Source organism: Zosterops lateralis (assembly GCF_965231275.1).
Source record: "Zosterops lateralis genome assembly, chromosome: 3".
Classification (NCBI taxonomy): domain Eukaryota; kingdom Metazoa; phylum Chordata; class Aves; order Passeriformes; family Zosteropidae; genus Zosterops; species Zosterops lateralis.
Window position 1 is genome coordinate 9,913,314 of NC_139764.1, and position 26,447 is coordinate 9,939,760.

A 26,447-nucleotide genomic window follows, 5' to 3' on the forward strand; every position below is an offset into this window, starting at 1 on the left:
TGAGGTGTAAAAGGAACCCCTCTACCCTTTTTGGAAGCTTTGTACATTGAAATTCAAATACTTTGTTTTCCCTTTGTAAGATTGTAGTGAATCTGTTACATTCTTGAGAGTGTTTTTTTTCTACCTAGAGCCATGTTCTATCCTTAATTCTGGTCTGGATCTCTCTTAGACAGTCATTATCTTTCCCAGTGAACAGAAAATTTCTTAGAGAGCAGCCAGGAAAGAATCCTACCTCTTGGAGCATGCACTGCTGGAGCTGCTACTGGAGCTTGTCATACATTACAATACTGTCAGCACTGGCTTTCTGCCCATCAAAGGGGTTTTTGGAGCCAGGCAAAGGCAGAGCCACTTGAGCACTGTCAGAAACCTCCAGCATTCCCATTCTCATCCATGCTTGGCAAAGAGGCTGCTCCACAGGCTGGAGCTTTGCTTTGCTCCATTGAAGCAACTCCAGCCCATGGCTCTGCTGTTAGTATCAGACTGCTCAGGACTGAAACCCTGCTTTTCTCTGCTGCTTAGATCTACTGTGCAGCTTCAGTGGAGTTTTTCTGATTAACCAGGCTTTTGTTCCTGCCTTAAAACCCTGCTCTTCCAGCCAGGAGTCAGCATAGCTCTGGTTTGCTGTGGCTTCTTACTCCTGAGAGAGAGCAGCAGGTCTCCTTCTGCCCTGCTGAAAGACACCTCCTTCTCAGGGTCTTTCACTGAATGACCCCTCCTGGGTCACAGCCTTGTTCTAGCAATGCACCAGTGAGGAAACTGAAGGCTCAAAACTTCAGCAGGATAAGAAATATGTAACTTCTGAAGAATTCTGGAGCCCATGTGATGTTTCAGAGCCAGCCTCTATTCTTAGAAAAGCGGTGAAAGTCATAATTTAAAAATAAAATCAGTGCTTAGCAAAGAGTCATATTGGTGGTATTCCTGTGAGCAAATCCCTCAACACGACTTGGCTTCGCTTGACTCTCAGAAACACTCCACCAAAATAAGGCCCAGCTGTGAGGTGTCTGTAGTACTGATCTGAATGGGACAGGAGTACACACAGCTCTTGCCACATCAGTGTCCTTCTCACCCCTTCTCTTCCCCCCAAAACATGCCTGTAATTTACTTAAGTATTACAGGTCAAACCAGAGCCTTCCAAGGGTCTCTGTAGGAGTTAACCCATGCAAGTGGTAAAATTTAATGTATATCCCCCGAGGCACTTCTGCAGGTGCTTTGTTTCTGATGTCTGGTTGTGACTAGATGATGCTTTTATACCATTCACAGCCATTTCTGGTTTGCATTGAGGTTATCAAATGCTGTGTTTTATCTCAGGATCACCAGATGTCGACATTTTCCTTCTTAGGGTTGTGTGAAGTAAACAAAGGGGCAATCTCTGTCTGGCTTTGACCAGGGACGGCCACAGATTAATACTTATGGCTTAGAGCTAGGAGGAACTTCCTGTGCAGCAACTGAATCAGTCATTTTATTGGGAGAAAAACCACAGAACTAGCTGTACTCAAATCCTGTTCATCTGCTGCTTTAGTACTGTTTGAATTTTGAGGTTTCCATCAGAAAACCTCCCCTGTGTCTTACAGCCACAAGAGGAGGTAGGGCATAACCCTTTACCCACTTGGGTCATGCAGAATTTTTCCAATAACTTTAAAACAGTCTGAAAAACAGTCAAGAGACAAAAAAACCCAGAAGTTAAAGAATTCAAGAGGGTATGTAATGAGCATTGATAGTTCAGATAAAAGACAGAACAACCTAGCGAAGATTTCATGTTTTATTGTTATTAAAAGTTCATTATGAAATCAGCACAACAAATAAAAATAGATCTGTGGTGAATGATAGGTATTACTGTTATTGCCCAGTCGTTTTTGTGCACACTCTCGCTTTTTAAAATCAGAGGGTAATGAATACAAGACATTTCACATTTCAGTGTTCTTGCAGCAGAGAGAAGCTGTGCTTCCTGTTGACTCTATCCAATGTATAATGCAGTCAGAAATAGTCCTCTATTCACACTTAAAAATAAGCTCAGTTTTAGAGTATGCCCCAGCTGAAAATAACTGGAGAGTGAGAGCTAGAAATAACTCTTTCCTTAGGGACCTATCTCCATGAAAGTCAAAGGGATTTTTGACATGGATTGTAAAAGCAGAAGGACATAGTTATTTGTTGACAGACAGATGGAGAGGCCTAGCAACAGGAGCTAGGGAGGACCTGTGGCAGAGTAGGAGTTTATTATTTTGATCTTGCACATGCTGCTAAATCTCCTTGTTGTAGCAATTGTCTGTGTTCATTACAGCAGTGATTGCTGGGAGGGTGTATCAAAGCCAGATAAGGCGTCTGCAGCTCATGTTTTTTTTCTCCCTGTTTGGGTTGGCCTTGGTTCTAACCCTGCACACCATTCATTGACTTTCACCTGCGTGCTTCCTGATCCACATCAGAAAATGAGAACAATACCACGATTACAAAACCCCTCCCCAGGTCACTTACTGTTCCTACACTGGGGTAACCTTTTCTTCCTCACTTATGTGCTTCTCACAGCAGGCATTTGGGGCTGCCTTCAGCCCCTGACTCTTGTTCCTTTTACATTGTCATGTCAACTCAAGGGGTGCTGGGAGGTTGCTGACTGGCTCAGCAGAATTATTGTTCAGCAGTTTTCTGCATGGAAAGATCTCTGTGTAGCCTCAGTGCAGAAAACAGTGCTGGGGTTCTCTGGGGGGAGCATTTCCTGGGGATAGGAGTTCCAATGAGTCCTACGTCACATATACTGCTGGAATGTCTGTGGGGAAAAAAAATACCTTAGTGGCTACTCCTATATTCTGTTATTTATTTGGGAGCTTCTTTTCCATCAGGCAAGTAGGAACATGAACCAATCCATGCTGTCCAAGCTTGTAAGCAATGCTGGTTTTTTGCCACAAGTCCTGGTAGGGGGTTGCAGAAGGTGGCAGCTAAAAATGTGGAAAAAAGCTCATCCCTGGGAAGCTGCCCTGCATCTCCATAGCCTGTGTCTTTGTCTGGCTCTGAAATGCCCACTAATGCCCTCTGAACTCCTGCTCTGTTAGGATTACAGCACATCATGCTACCCCAAACCTCACTACCCAGCTGGTGAGGCTACTCCGGCCTTGTTTCCTGCACAGTGAACAGTTTCCAAAGCCAAAGATAAAAATCTCAGTGCTGTTCCCTGCGTGAAAATCTCTGGGCTTCAGCCTCAGCCTCCCAGCAGGAGAGTGACAAGGGTGGAAAGCTGGCACAGCAGAATGGTGGTGATTCAGGCTCTCCCTTTGGTTTTCAGGCTGTTTACTCAAAACAGCCCTTGAGAAAGATGCTGTGCCTCAAGCACGTGTCACATTCAACCGGTTTAGCAATATTACACCTATTTCTGCTCAAATTAGCCAGGGAGGGGAGGGAGAATATAATATGTTAGTGCAAGTTCTCATAGACAACATGTGAATATTTAGTACAAAATGTTCTTTCAAGGTGGGGCGAACATTTCTAATTGTGACACAAAAAGAAGGTATTTTGTAACAGTTTTAACGAGTTGCCTGTGAAAAAGCGTTTGTGTGAAATATGTTTAGACAGACTACCTCACATGACACTGAAATATTTCAAGGCTCTTTCTGAGCAGGCAATAACCTAGTTTTGCTTTTTTAAAATCAAATCAGCTTTATCACAGCCAATCCCAAACATAACTAAATAATTTGGTTGTGATTTTTTTTTTTGGTTAGTTTTTTTTTTTTTTTTCCTTTTTCCTCTTTGGAAAAATAAAGCTATGCTGAGTGTTTCCACTCCACATGTGTTTTACCCATTCAAGACTTCTTTCATTGCAGAATCAACTTCCTCATTCAGAAGAAACCACAGAAATATTCAGCTAATAAATTTTAGCATGAGATTTCAAAGGCTGGTTCATTCACTCCTGAAGTCCTGAAGAACTGCAGCTTCCAAGAAGCTCACAGACTACTTGTGCCTACTGAAAAGCATTTTATAAACCTGGCCTAACTTGGAGACAGTCTTTATTTCATGTCTATTAGGGCTTACATCCAAAATGAAGATATGAATAATCCCTAAATTGTGGAAACTGAAAAATTCAGGTATAAATTTTGCACTGCAGTCTCCCATTTGAAACGTTTGGATTTGACCCAAAGTCCAGCTGAGTAGAAACAATTAAGGCCTCAGTTTTCTCTGACTTACACTGCATGTGCAAGTGTTCTGCAGTTGCTTCTTAACATGATCAGCCAGTGTAAGTCAAGCACGAGTGGAACAGCCCTTGGTTACACAGACATCATCCTTTTTTCTCTTGCCATTGCCTGGTAGTGCCAAGAGCAAAAGAAAAATAAAAAGGCTTCCAATCAGGCAATAGATAGATGTGGAAGCCTTCTTTAACTGTGACCTTCTGCCCTCTCTTGAGCTCTCAGCCAAGCCATTACCCATTAGAAGAGGATTCTCAGCCATTCTTGCCTCGAAGCCTGGCTCAGAAACCACAACAGGGCAGGATCAGGTGGTGGAGTTACGCAAAGGCAAAACAAGAATCAGGGTCAAAAGAGCATTTTCCCCAGAGAGAAAACTCCTGGAGCAGGAACAAATGGGAGTGCCCAGCACAGGAGGTGGGAACAGGAGCAAGGCAGGACCCCCAGGCCCTGACTCCCACCAGAGATGCCCCTGACACTGCACTGAGTTCACCTTGACATCCCTGTGCTGCTCCAGCCTCTGCAGGAGACCTGGGGGCTGTCAAAATCCAAACCCAAAATGCTTTTTCCAGGACACAGTAAAGGCATGGAGGGGAATCTCTGCTGGTGGGCTGTCAGGGAGATTCCCTTTGGGTTTGTGCTACTGTAAGGTCATAGTGCCACTTCCCACTGGCCCTGCATCAGCAAACCTAGCTTTCCAGGATGTCCAGCTGGAGAAAGCACTAGGCACAGAGGGTGCTGAATTTCTCTCCAAAGAGAATTCATCTTCTGCCAAAGCATCAGCTTTGGAACCATAAGGAATTTCCAAGATGGAGAAAAATCCAAAATACCTCATGTAGAAGCACCTTTCCCTTGGATTTTTTTATTATCATAATTTTTAAGAATATATTTTGTACCGAAACACTGTCAGCATTCTTTATACAATGGAAAATGACACAGTCATTATGTATCATGTAAAAGAGTAAAAACAGAGAAAGACAGGAATATTTCAGTTCAATCTGGAGTACAAATAGAATCTGATGTACAGCTTAAAAGCCACACACCAGATAAAAAGTTCATTTGGAAAACAACAGGTTCTCTTTTATTTTGGAAGTAGGAAGAAAAGTCAGGGAACGTCAAATGTTAAGGCTAAAAATTAACATTTTAACTTGTATTTTATAGGTGGCAGCCTGATTCTTAATTCATCTACAGCAGCAGCAACAACCCCCCTGCTTTACAGAGATTTGCATTTGCAAGAAATAAGAATCAGGCTTCTATGCTCAGAGGACTCTGATTGACCTCAACAGGCTTTGGACTAGAGCCACAGTTGGAATTTCAGCTTGCAGTCTAAGGCTTCTTAACTGCAGGCCAAATTAGCACAAAATGAGGCTTTGCATTGGCATTCTACCCTTAACTTTGGATATTCCAGTTCTGGTTGCTTTAAACCACACTTTTATTGCAGGTTTAACATAGTTCCATTTGTGAGATACTTTTTTTTTTTTTTCTTAAACACTGTGCTACAAAGGATGTTTTCATAGTCTGTGTTTTAGTCCCTATATTATGTGTTTTCAAAATTGCCTAAATGTATGTTTATATCATGATTATAACTGCTCAGAAAGACCCACTAAAGTCCACTGCGAGCAGCCAAGGAAAAAAGTGTACTTAGTCCTAAAGAAGTCAAGAAAAGTGGCTGTGTTCATTTATAGTGTAGCGCAATGACTGTGTTTATACAGCTATACTTACTATTTAAAAAGCTACTTGAAAAGTTATTATTCATGTGCAGTAGCTGATTTTCAAGCATTAATAACTTGGCTGTCTAGACAAGTTTTAATTGTCATATCAAAGGCCAAATATGTTCTCAAACAAGTGTAAAGAATCTCCCATCTCCCTTGGAAAGAGGCTGGCTCTCTTTCTGAACTAAGAGATTGCCAAATTTAACTTTTTTCTCAGGTTATGAAAGCACAGTAAAACCCACAAATTTGCTGTTTTAGTTTTTAAAATGGATCAACTTCGGTTCAAACCTATCCTGTGCAGCAAAGTTAGTAAACCCTGAAAAACAGATTCTAGTGAATATGCAGAGTTCCCTCCCCCCACCAACCACCATCCATCCCCACGTTTTCCCAGGGCCTAGAGGGCTCCATTAAAATGTAACTAAGTGTGCGATAGGAAACATGGTTTTTCAAGAACGATATGTAAAGTTTACCCGAAGAACCTAAAACATTTTGTACATTCAAAATGTTTACACTTTGCTGTTCTCAATCGCCAGTAAGATTGTTCATCTTTTTTTTTTACTAATAATACATACAATGAGTATAAATAAATAAACTACAGATAAGTTTTAAAAATTGTATTAACAATACGTTGTGCAAAAACTCATAACGATCTACATTCTATGCAAATATACCCTGACTAAAATACACAGGCTGTGTCCACACACCCTCAGTCAGTTTTTGCACAGTCCTTGGGCCAAACCAGGGGCTGAGGGCAATCAGCAAAATTCCATCACAAGCTGTGGAGGCAATGCCAATTTACACCAGCAGAAGTGCAGGCCCCAAGGTGTGTGCAAAAATGCCATAGAAATCAGTGGGAATTGTGCTTGACTAAGGACTAGACAGTTTGATTGTACCCCATTAAAGTGAGTGGGAGTTTTGCCATTGATTTCCATGGAACCAGGCTCAGGCCCTGGGTAAGGACGTCAGCACATGGCCCTATGTTGTGCTACACTACTCCACTTCAGTGCAGAAACAATATTTGCAAAAGAAAAACTTGCTTTTTGTTGTCACTACTGTTCAGTAACCAGTTTTAGCGCTGCATTTCAGAGATTGCCTTTTCTGCGAGATTTGAAACGAGACTGCAAAGTCTTTCCGAATCCATTCCAATTTGATTATCCAGCACAGGTGGGGCTATTTTGATCCAAGAAAAAAAGACGGCTCAATGTCTATAAACCAACAGTGCTCTTCGTTAGGATAGAAAAAAACCAGCCTGGTTCATCGGCACAAGGAGTGAAGAACTGCATGCGGAAAAGGAACAGGGCAGCCTTCCTACCATAGCTGTGTCCAGAGCCGGCTGTCACTGCTCCCAACAGATGATGGCACCTGAGCTGGTTTGGAATCTGCAGTCCTAACAAGCTCAGCCCAGTTTTGTAAGCTGAAGATCTCCGTTTATCTTTATCGTGTCAATTGCTGACAGTGTTTCAATACGGTGGTAAAAATCAAAGAGCTGATGTCCGTCCACAAATATTCTAAAACGGGGATGCTCGCAAAGTATCTCAACCTGTAAGAGATAAAAGGTTGAAGCGTGTTGTTCACAGTGTAGCTGGGAAGTTGTTCCACAGCACACCAAGAGCACTTCAAATCGGTGCAGCTGCACATTGTGCTACTTATGTGCCAGGCAAGAGACAAAGGTGAGACCAGTCTGCCCCCTTGACACCAGTTACACTCTAATGGATCTGCCCTTAGTGCACAGGGACATTAATCCAATCTCACGCTGTCGTAGCAGTAAGCACGCTGCAGCCCAGCCCACTGGCTGCTGGAAGGTTTTGTGTCTTGGAATAATGCCAGAAACAGACTCAACCTGTTAATCACAGCAGGAGGAAATTTTACCTCCAACCCAAACCTTGCATTCCTTGCTACAAAGTTGCTGGGTTGGCGGTTTGTTGTTTTTTGGGGTTTTTTTGCTGCATAAGGAGGCAGCTCCCTCTGCAATGCTTTCCATGTTACTTTAAATTTACTGGAAGGGAGTAAACACGGAAAGGGGGTATGAGTTTATCCTCCCCTCCCACACATACACAGCTGCTGCAGAACTAAAAACCCTTCACTCCCGTGGCTGCAGACAGTCCCTGTCAGACTAGACTCCATCCTGGGGCTTCAGTGAAGGAAATGCAGTGCAGGATTGCTGGGAATTCAGCAAGACAGCTCTCAGGAGGCACATGCAGGATCAGGGAGGGACACAGCTCATCCCTCCTCCTGAGACACCTGCAGAAATGCTCTGGAAAAGCAACAAAGCCTGGAGCTGAGCAAGCTGGGACACGTTGGGAGATTCCTGATGTTTGGGGTGGCTTGAGAAGGTGCTGTTGTTAAGCTTTGCTAGAGCTGCCCCGTCAGGAAGCTGGGACATGAGGGCACAGAATGTGCACTTTTACAGGCCCTCCAGGTCTAGACACACTAAGGAGAAAATCTTCAGGAGAGCCACATGTAAATCCTGGGTCATTTCCAGAAGCTGGAAGTCCGGAGTGAAGTGTTGCTACCAGACACTTGACTCTGCTGCTATTACAGTGTATAAAAATGGGAACAGGGCCCATGACAAACTGACTGAGCCAAAGCCCAAGTGACTTAAGAGCACGTTGCACTGGGAGAAGTGGCAGCAGGCAGTGGCAGCAGGAACTGGAACTCCTGGATCCCTCGTAGTGCACCAGGTACCAGGGAAGCTGCCGTGCTGCCACGGAACTCCTGTGTCACTGCAGCAGTGCCTGCCTGAGGCCTTGTTATGTAAAAGATATGGTTAACACTGCTCACAGTCCGCTTTTCACATCACCCGCGGCCACGCCACAGTGCTAATTGGACTGGATCACAAGTAATTGGCAAGAACATCTAATAGTCTAATTTATTCACTGAGAGGGAGACCATCAAAGGTACAAAGTCAATCGGGAGCCTCAACTCTGTTTGGGCATTTGGGAAAAAAGGATGAAAAAAAGGCAAAATAACAACTCCTTCTCTACAGTCTCCCGTGATGGATGTGCAATATTGCTGTCCTGTAACATCATCTGTCATTAGTGGGACAGGCACAAAACTTGCTCTGGGTAATTTGTCTGGCTCTTCTGAGGGCCCAGTCACCACCCAGTGCAGAAGGCAGTGGAACCCTCTCAGATGGAGCAGGACCCAGCCTCCAAGCCTTTTCAAGTACATTTCCCACACCACCAAAGGGTGTTGCCAGTTCTGATGGGAGGGAGAGTTTGTAGAAGCAAGTAGAGCGCAACCAATTTGCAGCAAAACCAGTCATAAACACCCTCTTAACACCAAGCATCTGGGGAGATGGTGAGCTTTTGGGGTTGGGGGAGATTATCTTGGGGGCAAGAAGGATTAAGAGAGTTTGGCAGCTGGTCCTAGCACTGGCATTTAGCAGAGGGGCCAGTGAGGTTTTGTAAGAGGGATGGGAGGAGGAGGAGGGGTTTTCTGGGTCAGTTGCATGGAAAAGGCATGCAGCCTTTTTTCCTCAGTGTAGTGAGAGGGAAGCAGCCCTCTGCAGCCGCATACTTTGTTAGTCCTGATTTGCAAAGACATCTTCACATAACCATAAACACTACAGATGGGAATCTGCTTCTAGGTCAACCCAGTCCATCCACAGCACTTCCATGTACACTATCTTCAAGTGACTACAGATTTAAATTTGATGGAAGGTTTAATCCCAGGGTTCAGAAAAGAATACCACTATTGCTTAGCCCTTTAATCTGCTAACATGAAGAGCTACGGTCAACCTTAACGTGTCATCCCTGGAGACAAAGGATGAACGTGATCCTTATTAGCTGCACTAAATTGCAAACAGTACATCCATTTAAAAAACCATCAATAAATACAGCACTCCCACTGAATATTAACATTCTCCAGTAATAACTTGTAATGCACTAATAACACAGGGGTGCTTCTTAATTCATGGTTATAAAACTAAGCTCAGGAAGTTGCGCTTCATCACACAGAATGACAACCTCTGCCTTGTCATAGCGCCCAGGTGAGGTGTTCACAGCCCCATCTGCACTGCCTGCAGCTGCACGTACCAGCGGGATCTCCACGCAGCTCCATGGATACAAACAAACCAGCAACTGGTGTCTCAACCCCAGCAGTGCGGGCTACACCGTGATTTCATGAAAGGCACGGCCAGGTTCTGCTGCAACTCGTATCAAATGACACTTTATCACACGTGGGGTAAGCCACTGCCATGCTGGTACTCACCCTAAAAGGCTGGTCCGGTATAAATGGAAAGTAAGGAATAGATGACTGCTCTTCCCCCCATTCTCCAGCTACACAAGAGTTTCTGACAAACTGTCTCTCTGTAAACACAGCTTTCAGTTCTATGGCTACATCCGCAGGAGGATCTTCTGACTCCCCACAAGTCAGACTGATGCCAAAGCTGCAACACAAACAGAACAGCTCTCGTTCAGCCAGGAAAAAGAAAAGCAAATAAGCCCCAAATGCCGCCAGTCTTATTTCTCAGCTTATTAAAGCCACATAGCGGCACAGGCTGGAAGACAGCTCGGCTCGTTCAGATCTCTCTGCAAGCTCGACAGGGACAAGAACACGGTTATGGAATATGTGTGTGTGCATGGCGTGGTGCATATATCTGCACACAGACGCAGATATATATGTTTGATATGCTCCTCCACTCCCCAGTGAAAACGGAATCCCTTGAAGAAATGCCCCCTCTATGGGTCAAAGGAGAAATCAGCATGCTATATTTAAAACGATAAAAATAATCCTTTCCAGAAAGGAGGGATCCGTGCGGGTGTGTGTGTGTGTACGTGCGGGCGGCCGCCCCCTCGCCCCCTCCCCGGGCCCGGCACGGCCAGCCCTGCCCGGGTTACCTCTCGGGGTTGAGGTCCACTATGCCCATAACCAAGATCTTCTTTCCCGGCCTCATTCCTCCTTTGATGTGCCCGCAGAAGGGGACGATCTGGAAAGGACAGGGGGAGGAAGGTGGCGGGGGTCAGCTCGGCATCAGCGGCGGCCGCCCTTGCTCAGCGGGTGCGGCGGGCAGTAAGGGGGGATTGACAAAACGAAACACACCACCGCCGCCCCCACCGAAAATAACCAAACCAAAAACCACAAAGGTGATATACCAGGCGAGGGAAGTACACATCAGCTTGCACCGGAGATCCCAGGGAGTTGTTTAAATGCCCGTCCTCTATTTTCTGCAGGTAGAAAGGAGAGCGCTGAGGCAGGCCCGGCCGGAGCCCCCAGCCCGCCCCGCACCAAGGGCCCGGTGCCCGGTGCCCACAGCCCGGCGCCCACAGCCCACGGCCACTCACCAGCGCGTCCCGCTCGGCCACGGTCCCCGCCATCTTGTGGAAGCGGCGGCGGCGACGGCGGGGACAGGGCGGAGGGCGGGGGAGAGGGAGGGAGGGAGGGAGGGAGGGGGCCTGTGGCAGCCCCGGCGGCCGAGAGGTAGCGGCGGAGCCGGAGCGGAGCCGGTGCAGAAGTAGGAGGGCGAGGAGGAGGAGGAGGAGGAGGAAGAGGAGGAGGGGAGGTGGCCGGCTGGCACTGCCTCGCCCGGCGGGGAGCCCAGCCCTTGGCCCGAGGGGAGCCGGGCAGGGCGGGGCGGGGGCTGGGGCCGCTCGCTCCGCTCCGCAGAGGACACGGCGGCTCCGCGGGGCTGAGGGCACGGCGGCGGGGCTGAGGGCACGGCGGCGGGGCTGAGGGCACGGCGGCGGGCCGGGCTGGCGGGGCCGGGCCCTCACCTGCCGCCCGCAGGTGAGCGGTGCCTGGGGAAGGGCCGCAGCAGCCCCGCGCCCTCGGCCGAGAGGTGTGCCGAGCCGGGCGTGCTGGGTGACTCCTTCCCTCCAGAGGTGGGAACACTGCTCGGCCCCTCCGAAATGAACACACACCCCTCTCCCCTCCGTGCCCCCCCTCCAGGGGGCTGAGCCCCGAGCGGGGGCGGTGGGCAGAGCTGCGGCCCGAGGCTGAGGGGAGGCTGCCCCGGGCCCGCTGCAGCCGCAGCCTCGGGCGAGGTGCGGTAACTGCGCCCCACTGCCGGCCCCTCCGTGCCCGTGAGCTGCCAGCCACAGGCAGTGCCCGCAGTTAGGCCGGGCGGCGGTGCCTGCGGTGTGCCGCTCTGCGGGAGCGCGGCCGCTCCGGCCCTGCCCCAGGAACCCCTCCCCTGCACCGCACCAGGAGGGACTCCACCCGCCAAACGCCCTGTCGTGGTCCTTTTGATGAGTTCGGGGTCTCGGGTGGGGGGAATTGAGGAAGGCTTTCTTGTCGCTTCTCCACCAGTGGGATTTGGTGGCGTGAGCATCCCTTTGGGAACGTGACACAGCAGCAGCGCTCTGCAGGACCGCACACGATGCCTCGGCTTTTCGTGCCTCTTGCTCACACACTGGGGCTGGGTTGGTGAAAGTCCCTGTCCTTCCTCCTCTGAGGCACTTTGGGGATTAATTACATTAACTAAAGTGGAGTGGGAGAAGCAAAGTCACTGCAATATTTAGGGTTTCAATAGGATGGTGTCCATTAGGAAACACTTGCAATCAGGAGGTGATGCCGTTTGAGAAATCAAGAGGTACTGAGTGTAAGAAGGGATTGTGCAAGTGTTGAGACACTTGGCTATTTTTTCAAGTAGTGCCCACTAATTTGGGCATGTTTTCCTCTCTGGACGCCCAGTTGGAGATGGCTCAACAGAAGCTCATGTTTGGAAGTCACGTACTGGGGTCGTGGCCTCTTCAGGGTGTACCAGCACAGCTGGGCATAGAGACAGTGAGCATCCCTGTGGCCCAGGTCTCGGCATGGGAAAACCACTGGGCTGTTTTCTTCTTGCCAAAACACTGAATGTCTCATCACCACACGGAAAAGCATCTTGCTGGAGACTGAATTTGTAAATAGTGCAGTAGCATGAACCCGTCACACATCAGAAACAGCTGCCCTTACAGTTGTCAGGTGAGTGCATTCACAAGTTTACCACAAAGTGGAACTGGAATTGGCTTGATGGGTTTCAGCTCCTGTATGCTGCTCACCTCACCATGATGATGATGATGCCAACTGCATTATATTTTCTGATTCTGTTGGCCTAAGAGAGAACATAAATCATCCTAAGCTTTTTTTCTTTTATTTATTTAGTTGTAGGGTATTACACACTGTCCAAAGAGCCCTTTTCAGAACCCTTTGTCTTCTCTGCTGTACAGAGAGCCACTTTGTTAGATAAAATTAAATTCATTGGACATAAAATCAGGCCAGCCAGTTGTTTGTGCCAAAGCATGATGTTTTATGAAGGGAGAGGCCGTCATTATGTATTTGTTTTGTAGCTGGTTTTAAATGAACTTTTTCATTTCAAAATAATTAAATAGCAAGACTTGTCCATTTGGCTGGCTGCTTTGCCTTGCTCTTGTCTTTTTGGTGTGTTTTCCCAAAACCAGCACAAATGCAGCATTTGTTTTGCTGGCCGTGGATTGACTGGAACAACCCCCACTATGAAATTTAAATGGCAAAGGACATTGGTGAGTTTTTAAAGCTCTGCCTGTTTCTCTGCCACGTTATCTTCTTAGCCTGTAACTGTCCAGGAGGACACTGAAATCCCCTGTACACCATGAACAATGTGAGGCAGCCAGAGAGGAGCTCTGCCTCTGTGTGCCACTGCCCTGCCCGTGTGATGGTCACTCCTGTAGGTTCTCCAGGGAAGAAGGGAGCTGTTCTCCAGCAGAAGATTACCTGCATTGCCCAGCAGTCCATGGAGCAGAATTCCATGTCTGGGCAGCACTTTGCCTCTCACCCATGGAGGGGCTTCCTTGGGACCCAGCTTCCCAGAAGGTTCCCCTCTGCAAAGAGCTGCAGGGTGGGTGCTGCACCTAAGCTCCTCTACTTGTTCTTCTGAAAAAGGAGAGGTCTCAGCCAAATCTGTTCCCTCACCCACGTAGTGCTTGTTAAATCATCTGTACAAAATAGCCCCCATTCAGTGTTTTAAACAGCTTCCTCGGCAGGGAAACTCTTGAGGGCCTGAGCTCACAGACCTTGTGGTAGTAGCTGGAGCAACACGATAAATATTTGTGCCACACTGAAATGGTGCTGAGGTACAAGCTACCAAACCTGACTGGTTGACCAAGTGCAAAAAACCTTCCATTTCTGGGTTCGTACAGCCTTTTGCTCAGCAGGAGCCTGGGACTCTTGAAATGCAGAGAATCATATAAAGATTAAAAAGAAGTGGCATGGAATGAACACCATTTGGGAGCAGTTAATGACATGCCCAGCCCAGCCACCAAAGCCATTGCTGAGAACTGGCAAACCCAGAACTTCATCTTAATCCCAACACCCTGTATCTTGCAGCCACTCCCTTTGATGATTTAAAAAGGTGTATCTAACTCTTAGCTGGCCTTCACTGGCAAGGAATGCAGCACGATTGCAAATTTGGTGTGGTATAATTACCCTGCCTTTCTTGCCCCATTACCACTGACATTACTCTCCTCATGCCTGGGTTTATAAGCTGACTTGTAGAACCTCTCTGGTTTGTTTTGCTTTTTTAATGACAATGTTGAGAGGATGGGAGGTGTTTGCTGGTTTCATGGAAGCTTCCTTTGGTTTCTGGGTGGCAAGGCACCCCACTCCTGGTTTTTGTATGACATGGAAAAAGCTGAGTAATACAATAAAGGAGAATGTCTGGGAATAAATGTGATTCAGTGCTTGGAGCCAAGTGTTTAATAGTTCAGAGGAAATGCTCATTTTCCGAATTACACTTGAATGGTAGTGCTGATAAACAATTATTTGGGTTTTATGGTGAGGTTTTTTTACCTTTGTAGCTTCGCCACTGCAAATCCTCAGTTAGAGGGTTTTCTTCAGGCACAAATTTACCCTGGGTGGGGTATCCAAGACAGGACTTGGGAGAGGATGATACTGACAATGGCAGGAGAAGGGGCAGGGGGCTGGGGAACAGAGCAGGAGATATTCTGGCTTCAAAGTGTTCCGAGGACAGGTTGCTCTGGCACTGAGCACCGAGGTGAAACCATGGGGTGCTGTGTTCTGGTGATGTCCCTGACCCTGCCCTCCCACGCTCACCCATGGGAAAGACAAGTGACAGTTATCAGTGCAGACAGCACGGAGGGAGTGTTCAGCAGCCTGTGTGCTTTCACAGGCTTGTGCTGTCACATCCCCAGGGATGGAGGAGGAAACCCAGGGCCAGGAGCACAGCACCCTTCTCTTGACATTTATTTCATGTGGCTTCACTGCTTCTTGTTACCCCCTGAATTACTGGGGTCAAGGGTTTTGCCCTTAGGGTTCAAGCTCTGGCTGTGTGTGAACCTCCTGGAGAAGTTGGTTTTCTGGGGTTTCCAGTAACAGGTTGTGTAAAGTGGTGTTTAAAGAGATGGTCCTGGTGGCTGCTTGGTCACACACAGAACTGCCGCACATCTGGTGCAGAACATGTGTGTATCAGAAATATCTGTATTGAAGACTGTTTACTGAAGTTTGCCCCAGGATCTGAGGACATGTACATCAATGTATGTCAGATACAGTGGAAACCACCTGCAGCTCACTGCTTGCCTCTCCTTACAGCAAGCAGGGCACCAAATTGCACCCACAGCTCCCTCTGTCCCCTGGACCAGCTGTGGGTGCTGGATGGGAGGAAGGAGCTGGCTGAGGAAGAAGAGCAGGGAGGTCACCATGAAGATACAACATTCATTACCTGCCTCTTTCCCACTGGCTCCTGCATTGCCAGTTTCGGGTGAGTTGTGGTTCCCACATCCAAGAGGCAGGCAGGAGAGGTTCCTAGCTGTGCCCATGCCACACAGAGGGCAGAGGGAGCCAGAGCTTGGGCAGCACCTCTGTTCTGACATTGTGCCCTTCCCCACAAGTGCAAAGACCCATCTCTGCTCTCCCTCTGGGAGAAGGCTGTTCCTGTTCTCTTTCTGCAGTGGAAAGAGCTGTGGATGGACACACTCCTGGGGTCAGCTGGGAGGTGCTCCAGGCACAGTTCCCCAGCTGGGGAGAGGTGTCCCTGTGGCTGCAGCAGGTCTTGGGCAGAGCTGCTTGACAAGAGAGAAGAGATGGCATGGAGTTCAGCTCACTCCATGTCCATTCCTGCTGCACAGGACACCACAAGGAGCCAAGAGAGCCTGGGTGACCCACCTGGAGTTGAGCTGCCTCCGTGTCATTGAGAGTCTCTCTGCACTGGGCTCAGTCACTGAGTGCTGGTGCTCCAGCTGAGCGGTAGAGGCATCACTGCACACCTCCTCCTACTCCTCTCTTTCCCAGTGGAGTCCAGCCAGTGCTGGGAGCCTGGAGAAACTGGTGGAGGCCAGCAGAGATGACACTGGGAGACTTTCAGCTGTGCTGTGGTGCAGGTATGTGCAGCCAGCGGAGGGAGCTTGTGTGGGAGGGAGGGAGGGAAGAGGAGTCCCGCGGTGCCAGTCAGGAAGATGGAGAGGTCTGGGGAGCCACCAGCAGCACTGATATGTGTTCACTGGGAGTACTGGGAGAAAACCTGTGGTACAGGACAGGGAGACTGGGATCACAGAGAGTCCCAGCTCTGCTGTGCTCAGTCTGCTGGGGCCAGATGACAACTCACCAGTGGCCCTTTCTGCTGAGGGGCTGCTCTCCCGAAGGGAACAAAATCCTGCCTTCTTCTGCCTTTCTGTTTTTCTCAGAGTTCTGTGACTCTGTTGCTGCAGGTGCTGATTCGTGTTCATCAGCTGAAGTGCTATGACTCCTGGGCCCCCTGCCCCAGTTGATGTCCACAATAAAATGGTCTTTCCTCTCTTCTGACTGTGTTGTCACAGGATTTTCTGGAGTGGGAAGCTGTTGTTTGGGAATGAATCTCGAGGGAGGATTGAGTTTGAGATAATTCCTTGTCCCAGCATCCTTCCTGGCAGGCAGCTGGTCTGAGCTGAGGTGCTTTAGGAGACAAACCAAAGCAGAGTATCCCACCCAAGTGTGGAGGGTGAGGGACCTGTGGAGGTGTTCCAGTCCAACATCTGCCAAGCAGGATTCCCTAGAGCAGGCTGGCTAGGGCCATGTCCTGGTGGATTTAGGGAATCTTCTGGGTATTTGAAATTAATTCAAAACCTAATAAATTAAGTGGTGAATGAGTGAAATTACATGTTAGATTCCTATGTACTAAGTATATGGAGCCTTTATTTGCCAGGGCTTTCTGTTTGCTTTCCTAATGAGCTCATAAAATGTAGTTGAATTTATGAAGTACTTTGTACTGCAAAAATGAGGTATCCAAACATATCATCACACCGCTCAGTCCAAAAGAGTCTTCCTGCAGCTTTTCACTGTCTGCAGGACAGGGTGGGGGCTGTTCACTATTTTGAAAAGCTCTACAGCTCTCTTCACCTGTAATTTTAAAAATCTGCCTTAATATTCTTGTTTTTAAAGTACTTTCTGCAAATGAAATGTGGAACATGGGAATCTCATCTTTACGTTTTAACTGGTGGCCCCAGCAGCTCAAGTTTTATGCAGAGCAAATTCTGCACGTAAGTCATTCGTGGGCAGTGCAGTCCCTGCTGGATTTCCTGGGCACCACTGGTTTGTCCAAAGTGGTTTGCTGGTTTTGGTGCATGATGAACAGAGCAGCATCTGAATGAGTCCCCAACATCTGCAGGTACAAGTGCGAGACTCACAACTTCTCTTTATCATCCAACAGCGCTTTCAGAAGACCCCATTCAGTCAGCACGTCTGCCCAGGCTGGGAACACAGCCATTCCTGTGAGGAAAAGGAGAGATGGGAACTGCTCTGGGTGGCTGATCCAGCCAGGTTTCCCTGTGCACGTGAGTTTCAGGTTCTGCATTCCCACCCAGCACTTGTTGCAGTCTGAACTCCTCTTCCTCTCTGGGTCATGTGAGGTACCCTCCATGAGCAGCACTTTGCTCTTACAGGCATCCTGCTGTGCATTGCAGCAGTTCAGAGCTAAATAATTTATCTAGGAAGAATGTTTCCTACGTGACTTAGAAAATGGAGGAGAGGAGGAATATTGCGACAGCAAACTGCGGGGTGGACAAATACATTCTGCCTCTCAGTTTCTGAGCATTGCTCTTTGCCACTTTTGTTTCAAAATTGCTTTCTCCCCCATAATTATCTTCAAAAGAGAGCTGATCCAAAACATTTCCTTTTTTATTTTATATATATAAATATATATTTTAGGGTGGTTCATTGATTTCCATTTTTAATAATAAAAGCTAATAAACAAAAGAAAAAAGCCCCACAGCAATATGTTACCTAGTATATAAAATAGAGAGAAGGCTCATATATGCCGCAGCACACTTCGTCTGTGGACATCAAAGTGTCTCACAGAGGTCGTAATCCTCATTTCAAAGATGAGGAAACAGAGGTGCTGAGAGAGAAAGTGGCTTGGCAGGTCAGTGACAAAGCAGGGCAAGAGTCCCCTGAGCCTGTACTGCAGGCAGAAAGAGGCAGCAGAGGAGAACAAACCTGTCCTCACCTAATCAGGACAGCTGAGTTCCAAGCACAGTGGAGGCACAGTGACACTGCAGGGAGAGCACCAAACCATGCTACAAGCTGTAGAGCCAGCAAAGCCCAGTGTCTTCCAGTTTTGTGTTTAGTCCAGTAGTCCAGTAGGTTCTCTGCTGTTGGCCTTTGATGTCACAGTAATGGGGTTCCACTTGTCTCCTCACTTGTTCTCTCACCGAGAGCACTGGGAGAATCTGGCTTCTCAGCTTTGTTGCCCATTTTCCCCAAAACTTTAGAGAGCTTGAGGATTTTTAAGCCTTCCTGTTGTCTGTGACCACTGAAGCAGTGGAGTGACAAAGAACACATCCTTGCATGTACACAAGGCATGTTTATCTTGGCATTGCATTTGGAGGTTGCCTTATCCTAAGGAACTACTCCATCAGTCAGCACTTTAATGCTGCAGATCTGTGGCTTTGAACATTTTCTCTTCTGTAACAGATTTCTGGAAGTGGATAAAAGGTGGTGGCACAGTAAGGATGCTCACAACATTGGTTCAGTAACCACTGATGGGAAAATGTTTCCCAAGGGGAGAGACAAAATTGGACTTCCAGCTCTGTAGCTTCAACTTCTTTAAGCCCTGAGAGGCTCACAACACAGTAAGACTAATTCTTGTTATACATTTGATGAATAACTTGAGTGAGAAGGCTTCTTCATGCCTGCAGCCATGCCCCCTTGGGTCATGGTCCTCTCACATCTTGTTACCCAGAGAGGGAGAGGTTCAATGGGAATTTCGATGGGAAGATCTAACGTAGCAGGTTGTAAATTGTCTTGATTTGTAAACTCTGGAAATACTCTTAAGGAGCTGTTCAGCCTCCTTGATGGTAAATTGGAACTTGCTGATAAGAGGTTGGTTTTCTTAACTTTAACAGACCTGTTAAAGGTAGGCCATGGATGCCACAGGTCTGCAGGCCAAAAAATGAAGGGACTGGCTCTAAAGAACCCCTCTGGTATTTTAGGAGTGCTTCTAATGGCTCAGAAGAGACCATCATGCTCTCTGAGGACTAGATGACAGCTGCTGGATGAGTGGCATGAGTTTCATGGTGTGATATGGCTATAAGTTAATTAAAGGTGTACTCCATAAAGGCATTTTCCTCTGAAAGATAGATGCAATTTTAGAGATTGTCCCGTTCTACTCATATTGTAGGAAGCAGCAAAATCAATGGGAGTTTACAAGTGAAAGTAAGTTTGCTAAACAGAATTTTTTCTCCCTCAGGGTGCTGTGAGTGGCACTTCCAGTGGGTCCTGCATCCCTGGCAGGATGGTTTGTCTGGAGGGGAAGGCCCTCACCCATTAGCTTCTGGTCCACTGGTTGTCTTCTGAATGTTTTACATCCACAGGTGCTTTAGTAATCTTCTTCCCTTAATACCAAGACTTTTTGCTGATTATCAACATGTTCCTTGGACTGTCTGTACTGGCTGTTGTTCAAAAACAATTTTTTGGACAATATACACAAACGATGGTCAAGGAGGGATGCATGTAGATCCCTCTCCTTCACACCTCACCAGAAGAATATTCTTTTTACTGGGCTAGGTGGCCTTGGTCCTCCATCTCTTCTGTGTCATGAACCTGACATTCCTCACTGACTGCCCAGTGGTCTGATGTCAAAATGAGCCAAGACATCTTTCCTTCCCTCCAGCCAGTGTGGGTGCTTTGACAGGATGTGCTGGATTGTTCTCAGACTAAAGGTGACATTTCCATGTCTGCCTTGCCTTTGGTGAGTGTCACAGTGCCCTTGGTTGATGCACTGAATCTGGGCATGACAACATGAGAAATAAAGCAAGGAACAATCCTCTTTGCTCCCACGTACCAGTGGGATTCAAAATCCAGCTGGAGGAGGCAGGAGGTGCATTTTCTTAATGTTTCCTGTTGGCCATTTTAAGTGTTAATTGCAATTACCAAGCGATTATGATACCTCATGTTGGAGATATAGGTGAGAAGCTGGGGTTTGGGTATTTCCCTGCTGGATCCAGCCACACGGAAGGGAGGTGTAGGAGTTTCTATCACCACACCTAAACCCTTTGTCAGTTTGGGTCAGAGCACCCAGGGTGATTAATTGTTAATGATGGAGGAGCTGCATTGTTTGTCCACTGAATAAGTAAAGCATATTTTCCAGCTGTTTCCTCCTCTGAGTCTCTCCAAACTCCTTCCAGCTTCCCCACATCACTCTGTTTTCCTAATCTCCCCATCTTTTCTGTGACTTTCTTCTGCTGTTTCAGCTCTGGTGGGCAATTCCCAGGGTGACAGAGGGCTTTCCAAAGGCAGCCTAATTGTCCCTAATGTTCCCATACAACCCCTCCCCAAGATCATCCATGTCAAAAAGTGATGGTTTCGCCTTTTTGCAATGATCACATTTAATTATTAGTTAAATATTGAGGTCAGCAGCCACTCCTATCCCTAAAGAAGCGCTGTGCCTTTTAAACAAGCAGAGCTGGAAGGCAAGGGCATTTAATGATCAAACCATCTGCAGAAGAATTGACCTTTCCATTTGTCCTTCAAAGCCAAGGTTGCTCTATTTACCCAGAAGCTGTGACCTATATAGCAAGTTAGTGTCCTGTTAGGGTGGCTGGTCCTGAGGTGCCCATGTTTCCTGCCACCTGTTTCAGAAACTGCCACGATTTCAGCACCCTTATGGAAAACAATTCAGTCATTCCATCAGGTCTTTCCAAAAGCAGGAATGCTGCATGATGGGACACACCAAAACCCATTCTGAAAGTAGTGCACCATTTAAATGGACAGACCCTGAGGACACTCTGAATCAATATGTAATAACAGTGGTGCTGTATGAAGCTTCCATTCCATCAGAGCAGCTCTGTGACATTGATTTATGCCAGAGAATAACTGGGAAGCTTTTCTCTCTGTGCACCCACATCCTACCCTGGTAGACTTTTACAGCATGGAAGTGTCTGTGTGATATTAGTTCTAGTTTCTTCCATGTGTTCTGACAGGGATACATATCTAGATCTCTTTGCTGAGAGTACATCTCCTTTAGAAATGTTTGTTTGTTTTTCCTGGAAGAGCTTTACTTGGGGAAAAAAGTTAATATTACAGTTTTGTGATCTTCAAATATTAGAGTCTTTTCCTAGCAAATGTACAAGTGTTTTTTCTAGCATAAAAATGCATGTGTGTGCAGGGTTCTGGAAATCAGTAGAAATTATGTTAGCAAGAACATGGGTTTTGTTCATATGTTGGAAAGCCAGTGCTGCCATTGAATATCACTCCAAGCAAAAATAAGCTGGGTACTACTTTTCACTCACAGGCCACTCAACTAAGAAATGTTCTCACCATCACCACATCAACAAGGACAACTGTGAGAAGTCAAGTGTGTTGGAGTCAGATTCATCTCACCATCTTCATTCGTCCAAGATCAGCACCATCAACTTGACACTGAGACTGTATAAAGGAATTTAGGATCGAACAAACCATCATGGTTCCTGTGGAAACATGAGATCTACAATTATCTATTTCTATCCACAGGGTCCTAAGGGAGCCCAGAACTGCCACTTACAGTGTAAATACCCAGTATCAGCCTAGATAAGTCCTGTATTTGATCCCCTGGGATACTCAGTAGGTCTCCAGACTCCCAGTCTTACCTCCCACTCACCTGGGTGCAGTGCACACTGTATATATAGAGCACCAGTCTCTGCTCAGTCTGTCTTAATTAATAACAGCTTTATTATCTGATAGGGACCAACAAGATATAACCCGTGACACAGAAGGCTCCTGCCCTGACGATGTTTCCCTGTAGACAGATGGCAAGCAGAAAATATGCCAGAAATGCTCTCCCTCAGAAAATTCCCTTTCGGGCATTGCTGGCTGGTGTGGGCACCAGTTAGAGAAGAGGTCTTCAAAGCTAAGGCAGCATGGAAAACCTGCAAGGGAAAAACATGAAACCAAACAAGGGAAAAACACCCAAGCAATTAGTGTTCTCTAGTGAGGGTTTTATTTCAGAATTTCTCTCCCTCTTTGCTCAGCTCTCTAGCTATCCACCACGTGGGAGAGCAGCTCTGCCCAGGGAGATGGAGCATCCACACAGGCAGGAGAAGGGGTGGGAGACAGCACGTACTCAGCTCCATTTGACAGACTCGAAGCAGATTTCAGCATCAGACGTCACAGCTGGTGTGAGGTTGGTGGGGCAGTAATTAAACCCCTGCCATTCTGGCTGGAGGCGCGGTCATGTCCTGCTTCATCCGAAGCAGGGTTGCCCTGACACAGCAGAAGCCTTTACGTAACCGGGCCAGATTTTCACTTTCGGAGCAACAGTTTCCGAGGAACTACGGCAACTCCAGGATGAGCAGGGGGCGGGCGCGCCTGTGTCGCCTCCTGTCTCGCACCTCGCTGGGTGACAGGAATGTCAGGGAGGGAGAGCGAGTCTTGCAGCTGATTACCAGGCTTCCCTTTGCATTCCCATTTCCTGTTGGGATAGCAGAGGTTTGCACTGGCATGTGAGACATTTTCTTATTGCTCTCTCCCCAACCGCAGTCGCATTTCAGAAGCGTTCTGGCACGTTGCCCTGCTGGCAGCCCACGATCGCAGTAGCAGCTTCCCAGGCTGAAATGTTTTTGTTGCCATGCATTAGCCCATCTCTATTACAGCACAAGCTTTTCATTTCCCCCTCGTCTGCTCTGGCCGTATCAGGAGGCATGAACCTTTTTCAGGGAATCTTTAATCTTTTTCAGTGTTTGGAGTCAACCTGAATGAACACTTTTTAGGTAAAAAAGCTTAATTGGAGAGACTTCATGTGTTTCTTGGCTTGTTGTTCTGGCTGACACCGTCTCTTGCAGGCGCAGTATTACAACAGCAGCAGTGCAGCAATACACTTACCATGGCTTGGTGCATGTAAACACGATTGTTTGAAGGGGGAAGAATCATCCTGACAATGCCTTTCGACTCCTGATGTGGTCATTGCCTATCCCATGAGCGTGCTTTCCTTGTAGGCACACTCACCCAGTGGTTTCCTGGACAATAGAGGCTTAAAACTGATAGACATTTTCTAACAACACTTTAAACTGTGGGATAATTAAAGTCAAATGCTTTAGTTCATCGGTTCCCTTTTCAAGTAAAATCATTCAGCCTGAGTAAGAACAATAGATGACTCCCCGTGAGTTCATCAGCTGTAAATCCGGGGTGTAAAGTAAAACAAACACACTGTAAAACTTCTGCCCTGTTTTTTCCCCCACCTGTTCTTTAGACTATTCATTTCTTTTGGAAAGCTTATTAGTTCAAGACTTTAAAATCATGGGTTATATGTGAGGAGCAAATGTGAAATGCAGGATCACAGAGGACACTGAGGTCTTGATTTGAGGCAGGGGTGGGAAATGTTGGCATCCTTGGTGAGGAATGGAGTGAGCCAGAAGGCTGGGGGGACATGGTTTGGAGAATCACTGCCCAAGTTCAAAGCGCTTACACAGACACTTGCCTGTAATTATGTATTTAAACGCAGACCCGAAGATCTTAAATACATAAAACTCTAAACCTGTCACCTCGGCATGTGCCTGTGTGCTTTTCTGAGTCAAAGTCTGCACAGTGGGGTGAGTTTGGCAAGAACATTGCTGGGATACAGGTTCACAATGACTGGGACCGGCAGGGCAGAGCTGGAGCCTTTTGTAGGAACTCTACCACTGTCAGAGTCTGTAGAAGCCACAGTCTCCAATTAACATCTTTAATCTTATTATCTCAAGCCTTTTATCTTCACATTTTCTTGTCTGTTTGTTTGTTTTCTTTAAATTCGTTTACATATACCGAACTGAAAGTTTTTCTGGAAATGCTGGTATGGCTTTTAACTGCAAGAGTGATTCACAGAGAATAATTAATTCAAAGATCTTGGCATCTCTTTTCCTTGTAAAAAAAGGTGGTGGATATTCTGTGATTCTCTTGAAAGATTTTTCCCCCTGAATGTACATGTTTACACTCACACCCACACAGACTCACACACATTTGCAAATGCAGACAACTTCCCTCTTCTTTTGGAGCTTTTAAGTTCTGGAGCAGCACATCTGACCTGTACAATTAACCCTTTCTGCTACGTGTCTCCTTTATTCATGTCTAAAAGCAAGACAGAGCTTATGAGGTTGGTGCGGCTCATCCTATAGGTTTTTGTCCACACCTTAAACTTCCTGAGCTTCCTGCACCGAGCAGGCACATGCAAAAAGATCTGTGTCCCATGCTAACTCCTGCAGGAGTGGTAATTTCAGGCTCCCTCTGAGAGGCTGCTGCTTGGCCTGGGTCAAACCAGGCATTTTTCTAAGGAATTAAACAGCACCTGTCTCCCAGTGCCCAGGGTTGTTCCTCAGCATTGTTTAATTGATGAAATACTGTTGTTGATATAAAGGTTATAGCTTAATCTCATTTTACTATCTATTAGTAGCAAAAGGTGTGAATTTAACATCAGACTATATAAGCTCTCAGGAGAATTCTTAGGCAATAAATTAAGCCTGGACCTTACAAGTGTAGAAAACAAGCTCATGCAGAGCATAAGGGGTAGGATTTCCCCATTGGTACAATAAATGAAGCTTCTCATGAAACTTGGAGTGCCTCCTCACTGTAAACATCAGCAATACTTGAACTATTTGCTTGTTAGAGCTCACAATTTCATTTGAAATTTAGGCACCTAAAGAAAAAAGCAAGGTGGTAAACACCTTTGAAGAGTAAGATCTTATTTTTTCCCTTTTTCTGAAGAAAGGTTGCTTATGCAATGCCAGAATTCCTGTAGCTTAGTACTTCCCAGAATTATTTCAGAAGTTAAAAGCTACGATGCTGCTTTTTAATCACCATCACAAGTTGAAAAAACCCCTACTTATTTTGCAGTGATGCTCATATCATTGCAATACTGACGGCTCCCTTGGGACCTCTGCAAGGTAACAAGAAGGCTGGAGGTGAGCTGGGTTCAGTCAAATAAACACAAGGAGCCCACAGCAGAATATGGAGTCACTCTGTAATTATACTCCAGTTTTTTCTGCCTTGTCTATGAAGCAGAGTCACTGGAATAGGAGAGCTTTTAATAATTCAGGGAGGACCAAGATTATTATAACTAACAACTCTTGGCTCTTTGAGGACATTTATTCAAATGTCTCTAAGCCCTTGCTCTTCACAAAGAGAGATAAATGTAATTATCACAGTTCCAAAGTGGGGAAGGATGAGGCTTAATTAACTACTCATGGATATACAGCAAATGAGTAGCAGAGATGGGAACAGAAACCAGTTTTCCTGACTTCCTCCAGCACCTGAATCCCAGTGCCACCTCTATCAGGTACACACCACAGTGGGATAAGCTGGACAAAAGTACCACTGGCTCAAAGCTGAGACCACAGACAGTCCCAAGTCCAGCTGAAGTGTCTCTGGGATACACCTGTTGCTTGTGGTCTGGCATTTAGTGGACACAAGCCTGGCATGAGGAACCTGCATAAGAGACCAGTTTGATTGTCATAGCACTGTCCTCCCAGTAATCCTAACGTTTACTTGTGGGAAAGAGTTATCTGCTGAGGCATCACCCACCTGGCTGCCCTCTGCTGCTCCATCACTCCAGCAGTGCTAGCCAGGGACTCCTGGCTTTATCCAAGTCCATGGTTTAGGATGCAGCCACAGTGATACACACCCTATGCCATCTGCTGAGGATTCTTGGTTTCCAACCTCTGTCGCTTCTCTTTTAATGGCAGGAATGTTCCTGCAGGCTTAGACAGGACCTGTGGCCACTGAGCCGTGCACCTGGGAGACTCCTTGTTCCAGAAAACTGAGCCACACGCCTGGAAGAAGAAGCTGTACTAGGAGGTGCAGAGATGAGATAAGCCAGGCACCGATTCCTCAAAGGCAGCATTTAGTAGTTGTTTTCCCAAAAGGCTGATGACAGAAAAGGATAGCTTTAAATCATTCTGTTCTGAATGAACAGTGCCAAAGCAGAGGCAGGGATGTCTCTTTCACCCTTCTTGCTGACTTTGGGGCAGGAATATTCAAACTCTCTTTTTCCTCAGTGCCTGCACAGCCTGGGCGCTGTGTCTTCCTAAGGCACAGCAAGCTGTTTTAACAGCTCTGGAAGTCAGGGTGCTCACAGCATCCCCACAGGCTCTCAAGAAGTTTATTCACCTCTTTGTCTTAGGGTTTTCTTTTCCTAAGGTTGTGATAGAAGTTGTCTCAGCAAATGAGGAGAATTCATTTC

The 26,447-nt window shown here is 46.8% G+C and overlaps 1 protein-coding gene and 1 long non-coding RNA gene across 2 annotated transcripts; one reads left to right on the plus strand and one right to left on the minus strand.

Annotated features, from left to right (window-relative positions):
- Nucleotides 1-1,781: 1,781 nt before the first annotated feature.
- On the minus strand, nucleotides 1,782-11,249 carry LGALSL (galectin like). Its single transcript, XM_083857244.1, has 5 exons — nucleotides 11,161-11,249; nucleotides 10,972-11,043; nucleotides 10,717-10,805; nucleotides 10,088-10,265; nucleotides 1,782-7,415 (listed from the first exon to the last, which is right to left on the minus strand). Exons 1-5 carry the CDS (start codon nucleotides 11,191-11,193, stop codon nucleotides 7,272-7,274), a joined length of 516 nt encoding a protein of 171 aa, XP_083713370.1. The 5' UTR covers nucleotides 11,194-11,249; the 3' UTR covers nucleotides 1,782-7,271.
- Nucleotides 11,250-11,265: 16 nt separating this feature from the next.
- On the plus strand, nucleotides 11,266-13,704 carry LOC310907232. The gene is made up of 3 exons (XR_014589572.1): nucleotides 11,266-11,330; nucleotides 12,509-12,781; nucleotides 13,387-13,704. It is a non-coding gene; the product is annotated as an uncharacterized lncRNA (long non-coding RNA).
- Nucleotides 13,705-26,447: the final 12,743 nt, after the last annotated feature.

What these genes read in the sequence shown, in the direction of transcription:
- LGALSL (XM_083857244.1), bottom strand. Translation starts at nt 11,193, where the DNA reads ATGGCGGGGACCGTGGCCGAGCGGGACGCGCTG. An exon ending in TGGCCGAGCGGGACGCGCTG is followed by an intron (nt 11,044 to 11,160) that starts GTGAGTGGCCGT and finishes TTCTACCTGCAG; the next exon opens with AAAATAGAGGACGGGCATTT. An exon ending in GTGGACCTCAACCCCGAGAG is followed by an intron (nt 10,266 to 10,716) that starts GTAACCCGGGCA and finishes TTTGTGTTGCAG; the next exon opens with CTTTGGCATCAGTCTGACTT.